Source organism: Parambassis ranga, chromosome 12 (assembly GCF_900634625.1).
Source record: "Parambassis ranga chromosome 12, fParRan2.1, whole genome shotgun sequence".
NCBI classification, from domain to species: domain Eukaryota; kingdom Metazoa; phylum Chordata; class Actinopteri; family Ambassidae; genus Parambassis; species Parambassis ranga.
Window position 1 is genome coordinate 11,011,498 of NC_041032.1, and position 12,252 is coordinate 11,023,749.

Below are 12,252 nucleotides of genomic sequence, written 5' to 3' on the forward strand. Positions count from 1 at the left end.
TTCTGTTTTCCTGTTACCCTATTTTAGGGTAAGGTATTTGAAAAAAAAAAAACATTCCTTCCACTCTTGACTCATTGGCACAATTACTTCCCCTTTGTTTAACATTTCGTTTGTGTATTCGTAACATGCTCACCGTGCCGGCAAAGTTCAGATTAAGGATGTGGACTTCTGCATTGTCGTCTCTGACAAAACTTGTCCAGCAGCCGATCTGCATGTCACTCACGTACACCCATGGGTTGTCATTAACCTCCATTGGATCGCATGTCTGACTTGAAGCTGAAAGAAATCAAGTAAAGCATGATTAAGCAGTGTCAGCAGCGAATAATGGAGTAACAGTAAATCGTTCCTTTCCTCCATGATTAATACAGAACTGCCTGTATTCTCTATAGTCTTACATGTCAAATGGCAGGTTATGCAAGATTTGGACTATCCGTACAAATCCTGTCATATTTCAGCATGAACAGCAGAATAAAAACAGACAGAGAACCTGTATGTGCACAAGCCAAAAACACCATTATTTAAGAGATACACAAACCAAGCAATATTACAGATTCCTTGTCTGCACAGGGATAAATTTGTTATTAATCATTCTGAAAGCTTTTCCCTGCTCTCAGAGTATGGATGTTAAATGTGTGGGTAGGACTACATTGTTTAAAAACAGTTCCGCCGTGGTTCACGTTTATCAAGACGTGTCAGGACACCGGGCTGCAGTCATCCATCAAGCCCGCTCACTCTGCTCTCTGCTACGGGCCTGCTGTTTAACCTGGGGATCCACGTCTCTGGAGGCTAAATTAATCGAGCCGAGGCTGTATGGTCATGGGTGAGGTTGGGTATAAATGCCTGGAGTTTGACCTGTGTGAGTGTTCTGTTGTGTTAGATTAGAATGACTATGAGTGTCCACGCGCTTGCTTTAACTTGTCTGTGTCTGATGGGACGAAATATTCTCCAAAGAAAATGTCCTCTTTCCAAGAGAGACAGAAAGCATTGCGGTAGGTCAGACATCCTTCCCAAGTCAATCCAAGTCAGTTTTCTCCCTTCTGGTCAGCGTCTCACCTTTTGCTCTGTCTGACCTGGTTTGTGGCATTACAATTTGACATATTCAATCTTTACCAAGACACAAGCTCTCATGGGATCAGTCAGACCTCTAATGTCTAAACATTAGATAAATATGCCCACAGCAAGATGAATATGATCATTATACACCTACGCAGCCACAATGCATGCCTCAATCACCTCCAAAACAGCTGGTGTTGAAGCATATAAGCAAGCGTGTGTGATACCATAATAGAAACAACTAATTTAGTGAGCAAATGCTGCATGACGTACCACTCCACTGACTTTTATGATGTATTTGGTCTGTTTACCCAGCGGGCCAACATCCGTCAGAGGGAGATGAGATATAGAGTAAAGTAAGCAAGTGAGACGAGAAGCAAAAATAGAGAGGAAGGGGTTAATGGGAACTTGCAAAGATCGGGAAGGTTAACCGGATGTGCCTTATTTAGAAGCAGGACTAATCAAAGGCCTTAGCTGAGGAAACATCATCACTACTGATAGAGGGAGAGTGGACAGACATACAGATAAAAATGGGAGAGAAAGTCATCAATGCAGCTAAATAGAGGGAGTCAGAACATTACATAATCAACCAACCCCCCAAACAACGAAACTGGGTTGATATTTTGGGTTCTTTTTCAATGCATTTGTTTGGTCGTAATAACTGTGATCTACTGCATCACTCATGATTTATGAGACATATCAGATTTTTTTTCCATTTTTCGGGGCCAATTTGTCCTTTTTTTGCTAATTTAAAAACATATTTGGCACTAATTATGGGACTGAGGGTAACATTTTGTGGAACAACATTAGCTTTGACCTGCAGGTTTTCTTCCGAATCAAGATGGAGAGCCATCCACACTCCTTTGCCTTCCCCTCATTTTCACTCTCACCCCAGAGGTCAAGGCTGGCTTCCTGTTATTCTGGTACTCTGTGTTAATGTCTGTTGCTCAATATCCACATCCATAAAGTTATTTCTTTCTTGTTCTGCTGTGACAGAGTCAACGGCCCATGACTGTCGCCCAAGAGGTCCCAGTATAAATCACACTGACTGCAAGAATGTGTGTGTATGTGTGTGTGTGGTATGAATGCGTCACTGTCCCCATTTTTACGAGTCACCATAGGATATGAAGAACATTCATTTTGCCCTCTTGACCCCGGAAATGCCAATGGCCTCTCTAAGCGGTTTGCTGTTAAATGAGGTATAGAAGAGCCAATCCATCCCCTGTACTCTTTATCTACTTATATCAGTCTCCTCCATTTCCCATTCCATGAGAAGACTTGTTTATGGATGGTGGTTATTTTTGCCACTTAGACATATCGGGGGCAGATGTGAATAGAAAAACATCAGCAGAAAATGAGGCTTAATTCATAAAGATTTGATCTAGAAAGGCAAATTCCTTTTTCTTATGTCACGTCAATGAATTTGTGTCTAAACCACTGCCAATTACCGTATTATCAACACACACTTGTATTTAGCTGGAGACACATTAGACACAATTATAGCTGATCAAAACCTTATAAAATTAAGACCAACAAGTAAACAGCCACAATCGATAATGGTCAATTAGCTGTTAAACAGCCTTCTGAGAACTTTTTTTTTTTAGACTGAGCCAATATCTGCCATCAATAAACAACATGGCTTATAATGGACTCTATGCTGTAAATAGTAAAAAAGAAAAAATGCCGTCTGGTCAGTCTGACTTGTCCACGATCTGTCTGCTCTTGATTTCCCCACCTCCCGGGCGTCCCGGTGGAAGATAGGAGACTGGATTACTCAAATGACAGACATCCGTTTCCCACATGTGTTCAATTGTGCATAGTACCATTAAGCCAGCACTGGAACTGTGACCATTTTAGGACATCTCAGCATCAGCTTGCATTCAACTATGTGCTTCATTAAATCTACAGACTGGACATTTTTTTTCTTCTTTCTTGCAGTGGCAGTAATTACACAAACACCGCTGACACATCTGTATGATATATGCCTCTTTTCCATATCCCAAAACAACAAATGATGCTAGCCAGCTTTCAAACACACTTTCCACTGTGTGTGGCTCTTCCTTAGTAGGGAGCATGGTAAGAAAGTACCATCCAGTCTTGCTTAAGATGGACATCATATTGTTTTATTCATTATGTTAATTCCCATATTTTATGGACCGCAGCTGATCTGACCAACAACAGCCCACTAACAGATTGCCCATGTGTGCGTCGATGTATTATCTCCATTCTTTGTAAAAATGTAATTAATTCAGGATGCCAACCTGAACCTCTTAAATGAAGTTTCACTGCCCAGGAGGGACCCATGTAATTATGGAGAGTGCACTGTAGCTGAACTGAGGCCAGTGGCTGCAGAGCGTGGGCCTTATAGGAGACTTTGAGGTGATTTATCATTATCAGGAATCGGTGTTGCCCTATACTCCACTGATATTTGAACTCAGAAGTTAAAGTCTGCTAGACTAACTGTCATGAGACACTACTGGGAGCAACACCCTTGCAATAGTAAAACACAAAGTCTCAACAGACTGACCCACACCATCTCTATGTGATGGAGCCTGAAATAGTTTGGAGCAGAGTGATAACAGAGCACCTACAGCAAGGACGTGAAATGATTTTCGTTCTGCTCCCGAAATCAAAGCAATAACATGTTCTGAGTGAAATCTAAAGTGCTATCATGGTATAGTGCATTTGAGTGAAAATGCTTTGCTAGCATCATATGATATTTCGAAAATAGTGAACACATCTGCAAAGAGAAGCAGATGTACTGATCAGTTCATTTTTCAGTTCTACTTTTGTGTTTTGAAATGTCAACATTTTATTGGTCAGCACAAATAGCAATGATCCTAATTTAAAACAGGCAGGACCATATATAAATTGCAACATAGAATGTGTGAATGCTTTGAAAAGCCTTTTGCCTCATCTGATCTTTGAAGTTCAGACTGTGATCTTAAAATTTCCATCACACCTTAGCTTAATGTTGATTTAGATTCAAGGTATTGAGTATTTGCAGACCACTAACTAGATGCCTGTTTGCTCACCTTGGGAAAACAGGCAGACATGTTTAATTTTATGCACCGCACCGCCTTTCATACCCTCCCTCATTGTAAGTCACTGTGGAGAAGAGCATCAGTGACTTGCCTGAAGTTTAGATGCAAAATAAAGCCTTGCCAAACTTGCAGCTGGATGACATGGCTGCATTTCAGAGAGAGAGAGAGAGAAGAAATAACTGGAGGGGAAACCCTGACAGCAAACAACGTCAAGACCAACTGTCTCCCATGGTCCCTCGGGGTAGAGTAAACTGTTTGTGTCCAGGGTTGGGCGACAGAGTCATGATGGGGAAGGAGGAAGGGGAAGAAATCCTATCAGAGTTAGTTGGAGAGGGAAAGGAGAGCTTCAAGGCTGGCCCGAGTTTCTCTCTGGACTACACACACACACACACACATCTATTGTCCCAGCGTTTCCGCGACTGTAGATTGAGGTCTGACCATCCACAGGAAGGTAAACAAGCTCTTATCAGTGCTCTGCAGGGGCCTGCACTGTCCCCTGGCCTCTCACCCCTTCATACTACACATTACACACTCCATAGAACACACAAGCTTCCTGACCATCTCACCTCCCACTTCTAAGTCCTGAAGTTCTATCAAAAAAAATGCTGATTAGTCTTGTCAGTTTAATAGCTTAGGAGTTTTGTGCCACTGTGCCAAGTCCTGCTTCCAGCTTTTGCTGGAGAGGAACTGAGGATGTGATAGCGGGTCTGGAGACAGCCTGTCTTCACACTAGCTCTGTTTACACCTCTGGGAGCCATTTGTCCGTCGTCTCATCATTGTCGGAAGCCGCTGGAACAACAAGTCCAACAGTGGCGTTGTCCAGCCCCTCACTTTCTGCTATGTCTGCTGCAAGTACTTAGTCATTTCATATTCTTTTCTGCAAAGCAGCCTGATCAGCCAGATTGTGGTTATTTTATAGGAAAGCAGCAGATGCAGGCATCAACACACTTCAATTTCGAGCTCATGGTCATATATACCCTCAGGTGATCTATTATATAGCAGGCACCATCAGTTACAAGCTTTAGTGTCAATTTTCTATTCACCTATGGTGGTAAATGTTCCACCAGTATACTATGAGAGCTGTATAAAAACACAATTAATCATCTGAGTGTTAATTGGTGGATAGACAGACTAATTTAGCAAGTTTCATGCTAAATGCGTGCAACCAAAAGCAGACTGAGGCGTTAAGAGATTCATTGCACAGTGGCTGCTCCCTATCATTCCAGATTGATGTGCTTTTTGCACAACATATGCTTCATGTAGAGCCAACAGAGATTAGCTTGTTTTTCTTGACTGATTTTTGTCTGTAAATATTAATGTTTTCTGGCATGAAGGCAGCATAGTAATGAAGTCAAGTCAAAGCTGCAATTCACATGTGAGCAACAGGGTCAACAAAACCATCTAAGTACGCTATGCAGAAGAGAAAGGCTATCAGTGCTAAACTGATTGACAGGTTGGAGAGGCAGACAGCCTCGTTTGCCATCTGAAAAGGCCAATTTAAATAATCTGGTGAACAATATTTGGAATATTATCACAAATATGCCGTTTCTAGCAGAGAACTGAAGCCGCTGCATCAATCTATGTATCTTTCCTCAAAACCGCCAGAGTCCACTGAATTTACTTTGCAGAGCATAGGAACAGATAGCTGGCATCCTGCTGTAGGAATAGATCAGTTTGAAATTAAAGTAACAGTTCTGCAATGTAAATGTACCAGTACTGCTTTTGTTAATGGATTCTAGTTGCAAGACAGCAAAACAAAACTGTGATAGTACTCTAAATATCAAAGCTTAATCTGAAAGTTTTTGCTGCTGACTGCATCCAGGGCACTTCATCGCTTAACTTCCACACTGGTGCTTTGGCTTCTCCAAACAGGGGGTATGCCCACAACCATTTAGTGTAGGTAAATGATTCGTAAGACACACGCCTAACAATGAAATCAGAAAAAAAATTCCACTGTGATCAGACGAGAAACACCAAATGTATATTTTCTTTTTTAATTCTAGGACACATTCAAATCTACTACACTTACTGGGGCTCTGAGAATATAAATGTTAAATTCATCCCATGGAGAGATCTATGAGACAGCTTCAAGTTCATGATTTCATTTTAGCTGTTTAACTAATGGAAGTGTCAGGACTGTGGAGAGTTCTGTGACAAGTGTAACTTTATTCCCTGCAGCATCTGTAGAAAGATTATTAAGTATCCTGAGTTTGAGTGTTGGATGTGTTGTAGTTACAGTACACGAGCAGATTAAAATAATCTGTCAGATGTCTCCAGGCTTTTTATTTGAGTCACATATTCTGCTTTCTGACATATCACATGAAATACAAGCAAATGAAAAAATCCAGTGCCCAAATCCAGTGGGGATTCTCTCATCACATCAAACACACACTGTGCACACATGCTGTACACACACACACACAGTCAGACATCAGAGAGAGAGAGAGAGGGATTTCAGCTCTCTAAATACAGATTGACCGGTGTGGCACCTGAAACAACAGGAAAACTACCCACCCAGTGCTTGAATCAAGAGGCTGTGCCATTATACAACACTCAACTGCACATTGTGTCGTATGACCGAATCAGTTTTGTGTACTCAGAAAGACAGTATGTTCTGTTTAGGAAAAATCCACTTAGTACAAATGAAAGCATTTTTTTTAAATAACAACCCTGAAATAAAAGTTCAAAAGGAAATCAAAGTAAAGGCTTTTTTATTTGTGCAGAAATCATTGAAGAACATTTTACTGAGAACATTTTGTTCATAGTTATTCTGTCAGAAATGACGGGGCTGATCCTTCACTGCATAATCGTTCATTTTATTCATTTGCAGCTACGAATATACGACATTTGATGTACTTTTTTTTGGCTCTGAAAGCCAAAACGAGGAGTTTCCTTAACCTTACTCTGATTTTCCACCTTTGACTTCACACTGTGGAGGTGAGTCAGCTGACCCAGCAATAATGTTCCTATCAAATTCTCCTCCTAATGTGCAGGTACATTTCCTGTGTTTGTGTAGACCCCGGGGTTGACCGGGACAGACAGACCTCCAGATAAGAATACATAACGCCATGCCTTATCTTGGCAGACAGCAGGCATGTTGACATGGGCACAAGTGGTCGCCATGCTGACGAGGCGTTTATCTCAGCCACTGCTAATGAGCCATTCAGTGTTCATGCAACTGTATAATGAAAAGCAATGGGCCAGGGGGCGCAAGACCTTATAGTCACACAAGGGTGATGCTGAGGAGACAAGAAGCAGTGTCCTAATGAACAGTGGTAACACACTCACAGAACCAGGCTTAAGTAATAAAGAAACCTGGAGCGCCACTTAGAATATGGTGGACATGCACTTATGAAACATCGGCCATAGTTTTTCCTTTGTTTGTGCACTGCAATATGACGCCGTTCAATACAACTTACAGAGAACAGGGACTCTCTAAAATATGTTTTAACCGTAAGTGAATAACTGATGGTGAATAATTGATAACCAGTCAAGTGCTAGATACTGAAAACCATGTGGGAACAACAGAGGAGAGGACGTTAGTAAGGCTCTCCCACACTGCTTTCTGTATTCAAACAGAGGAAAAGCAAGGCAGTTTGAAATGGATTGTTATTTGGGAGGGGCATAACACTGAAGGAGATTGAAATCGGTCTGCGGCAGCGACAAGTGGTCGCGTCTCCCTGCCACCCAGTCTGACTGCTGCAGTCAGAGCTGGCTCACTACAGTAAAACAGGGGAAGTGGACTGTTTTGACTCTCCAAGCCATTTTTAACATGACGTTTTTTGTTGTGTTTTTTGTTTCCTTCTCTTTTCCCTTACTACCACATGCCTTCTGAGAAACCTCAGTCATCTCTTTCTATTTTCTTCAAATCCCTGACACCTCATTTCTATAACTAAGTCTTTCCAGTTATCTAATTACTTGACTTGTATTTTTACTAATGTCATATCTCGCTGTCTTTATCTCTGTCTTGTAGTCTCCGTTTCTCAATAACCTATTTTTTTTCCCCTAAACTTTTTTTTTCTCCCTGAACCACTTATCTTCTCTTTGACAGTCACATAAATGTGCCCCCCCCCTCTCTCCCTCACTGTCTCCATGAATCAGCCTTTATGAATTCTGTTATCTCTGTTCGTCTGTCTCTCTCCCTCTGTAAGATTTTCAGACAGCTCTGACTCCTTCTCCAGGGGCTCACTAATCACTTTTGTGCTTTTCCTTCGGCCCGTGGAGGCGAGGCTCAGGCGTGGGCAAAAAGTACAGCGGGAGGTCTGGCTGTTAACATCATGATGCCTGGCTCCCGCTGGGGAAACCATTGCAGCAGGGGGCATATTCAACACTATTTCCCTACCAGGAAATACCAGACACAGTGTGGATAAAAATCACCAAGTACAAAGATTTCAGTCAGACGCAAAGATAATTGTTTATGTGTCCAACTGCAACATTGAGATTAAGTGCTTCATCTGGAAATAATAATCTGAAAATAATCTTCAAAGGCGGGTGGCATACAACAGCCCTCCCATGTAATAAGCAACTAGCGAGATAGAATCTCTAGCAATGCCTACAGGACAAACCATGCGCATGCTTACATGCTCTGGTTTTTAAAAAGCCTTATAGGGCTGATTTTATACACAGAGATGCTCATCATGTGGAGGACTAAATAGCCTGTGAAAGCTAGTTGCATAATGTCCTCTGTGTCCTGGAGGGGCATTATCAACCCTGGGAACTCTGATGCCATCATGAGGTTTTGGCCTTGGAGACCACAGATTTATAACAGAAAAACTGCCTCACAAACAGAGTGTGGGGTCTCTAAGATTAGTGATTGGAGACAACAAACTGAAAGTTTGAAATTATTGGTCAAACAGTAATGTATGCTCAGAACAAGTGTCCAACAGGATGTCCTCACAGCACAACATATAGTGTGTTCACAACTGAGCTGGAGTCAGTCTTTATGTTAAATTACTAACTAGTTTATGAAATGATTTTCTTCAGATTAAAAAAATGCATTTCACATCTGGTAGACAGCCAGACGTCAGCTAATGGATTCGGATAAACTGTGGCACTGTGTGTGCTCTGACATAAACTGTTAGATTGGAAGCATGTGAGGCTTTTAAAACAAACATTTTAAACATAGTTAACCTGACGGGGAGGCAGTGCAGTGAAACTAAGAGCAGTGTGACGTTTGTCTGTTCTACTGAAGCCTGACAGAAGTCTGTTCAGAGAATACAGATGAGCCATAAACAAGAAAGAGAGGCCTGGCTGATCCCGACACAAAGAGAATTTAAAATAATCGTGGTGTTAGGTGAAGGAGTGGATGATTGTTTCTAAGTTTGAAAGACAACAGGTCAGAGCTTATTTCATGGATAATCCAAAGCTGCAGGAAACAGGACCAGACAACTGTATTTATCTGTGTTGTCGAACTGAGGGCAAAGATTAAAAGTTGTGACTGGATTTCCTTTTTTTCATTTTTCTTTTTTTTTGGCCTGCAGCTTAAGAAAGACAGACAGTAAGGTATAAGGATCCTCCCAGGCACAATAATAGAGCCACAATTTTACAGGAACTGGTGGGAGCCACCCAGCATATTATATCAACTATAGTCTTTGAATTTTGCTGTATTGGTTAAATTGTGTTATTTAAATAAAAGACACATCTCTGAAATTACATTTCCGTCCTTTGGTATTCAAGCCACTTAACACTGTATTGATAATCCAGTGGGGACATTAGGGACCAAGCCTGCAGTCTGTAAGTCTAATATTGCCAACCGTGGCCAAGTAATGTGATAGTGTCTCACAACGCAAGTTCTCCAATTAATTCTTATTACTGCAACTGTCTGAATGTAAATTAATACACGGCAACAGACCAAGGGAAGCATTAATATGTCCAATTGTAGGTAATGTGGACAAGTGAGTCTCATACTTAGACAAAGACATCATCCTCTGGCTTCACTGGGTCACTTGGTAAGACTGTGTATCTTTCATACACATTAAATATGGGACAGGTCAGAAAAAAATTATTTCTAACAGGGAATATTCACATGAATGTCTGCCAGCCATGTGTTTGTGTGGCACATATCTATAAGAATGCACTAAGAGAGCTATGCATATAAAACAACTGTGGTTACGTAGTGTTTGTGTTACTTAATTGTGAGTTAAATATCCACTGCACATCGCCTCAGGATGATTTTTATAGGTCTGACTTGAAGGAGCTGATGGGGTCAAACATATAAAAAGCTTAAATAAAGCTGGAGCAAGTCTGAACTGAAGCAAAACACAATATATCACTGCTTGCAGTTGGCCAAAAGTACCATGGGATTTGTGGCAGGCTGCAGGCTATTTCTGATTTACTTTTACTTTTTCTGTGTTTACTTCTTTTTTCACACCATGTCTGCTCCCACAGTGACTTGTAGCTGGCTGGGATATACTGCTGATGTACTTTTTTTTACCCCTCTATTTTCTGATATTTCCAGAATTTTTGAATATGTTGAAATGTAAAATGCACATGACTGTAGTGGGTCCTTGGTCGTTCAAAAAGAAACACAGCACTAATAGAAGCAGAAAGATGAATTAATGGGACAGTGCTTAGGCTATAAAATGACAAATACAGAAAACAGAGGAAACTCGTTGGTGTCATACCAGCGTTTGAGTAATGCTTCAAACATTCAGTACACAGGGTCAGAGAACCCTGCTGTGTGAGAACAGTAGCACATCTCCCTCTGGGTCTTCTCCTAAAGCTGCTGTAGCAGATGCACAAAAAAAAAAAAATAAGAGAAGAGACAAAGAAAATCCTTGGAGCCTCATTCAGGAAAGAAAAAAAAATGATGCAGAACTATGTGTCAGAGAGGCAATTAAGGCTGAACTAAACAGCTCCTCACAGACTCCACCAGCAGACAGCGAGACTGATCCCCTGTGGTGGAAGCTACATAAGGTCAACTCTCCACAGGTCTGCCAGTTGGCCAAAAAAAAATACTTCTGCATCACTGCCACCAGCACCCCTGCTGAGAGGGTGTTTAGCAGTAGTGGCAATATTGTGATTTGTCTTACAGTAGGTCAGTTCTGGAGCCAGATTCAGTGTTTTTCTGGCACAGAATCTTAACAACAGTACATGCTATCTTATTTCAAAAGCAACTGTTGTATGCTTACAGACCTGGAGCATGGAAAAAAGGGTATTTGGCACTTAGTGTTTGTTTCAGTTTAAAGGCAACAAGGACAAGCTTGTGGTTCCAGAAATGGTATTAAATAACAGCAAGGTGTTCTTTGATGACATTTAGAGACTACAAAGCTATTAAAAACATGCTTATATACTGAGAAATGTAAAACATCTCACAACAATAGAGAGGCGAGGGACAATCGGCTTGTAATCAGTAAACAAAGTTCAAAAGCCAGCACTTGTGGTTGCATTAGTGCACATGGCACACATGGAAGACACATGCAGGCTTTTATTTTGCAGGGGAAACCTTGCTTATTTCAGTAATTCAATCTGAAGTTTTCATTCAGTATGTATCACAGCACCATGGCTCCAGAGTCAAAGAGTCAATCAAGCAAAAATGGGAAAACAAGTTCCCAAACGCCTGCAGAGTGTCGTTAAAAGAAGATTTCCAGCTAGAAAAGGGCAATACTTAAAACTACTGGGGCATTGTATTAAACATGTTTGCACAAACAGCTTGAATGCCACATGGACTTTCCAAATGACAGACTACAGCTGCAGGGAAGTGGGACACAAACACCCTGAAGCAGCTCTGCAGAGCACCAGCGAGCGTGTGAGGCTGGATTATGGCCTGAAGGTATGGGCAGGTTTTTCTGATCCCTCTGCCACCTTGTAGGGATTTACAGGTTTTGGTTTGATATGTGCAGCCACATGCAGCCTACAGAAAGAGTGTTAGAGGGGACAACCGAGGAGGATCACATTAAATCTACGAGCATCAACGTCTTTTCTTGTTCCTGTCTTGAAAGAAAACATCAATAAATCTAAAAGAACTACACAAACAAATGCATCCCAGGATGACTTCGGGATTTGGAGTTACGCTGACTTTGACTGATTCTAATAACATCATTCACGACAACAACTGTTGCATAAAGTCTCTCTCTACAAACTAACTTTGTGTGCAAGAAAAAAGAGGCACCACAGCAATTAATGGCCTTTTAATGTTCCGCCTTCAAGACACAGG

At 41.4% G+C, this 12,252-nt stretch overlaps 1 protein-coding gene across 3 annotated transcripts in view; it reads right to left on the reverse strand.

Annotated features, from left to right (window-relative positions):
- The window catches only part of eng (endoglin), a 35,199-nt gene that overhangs the window by 21,658 nt on the left and 1,289 nt on the right, over positions 1-12,252 (reverse strand). For all 3 annotated transcript variants that reach the window (XM_028417544.1, XM_028417542.1, XM_028417543.1), the window contains exon 3: positions 134-276. In XM_028417544.1, coding sequence (XP_028273345.1) covers positions 134-276 — 143 coding nt within the window. The remainder of the gene's footprint in view (positions 1-133; positions 277-12,252) is intronic.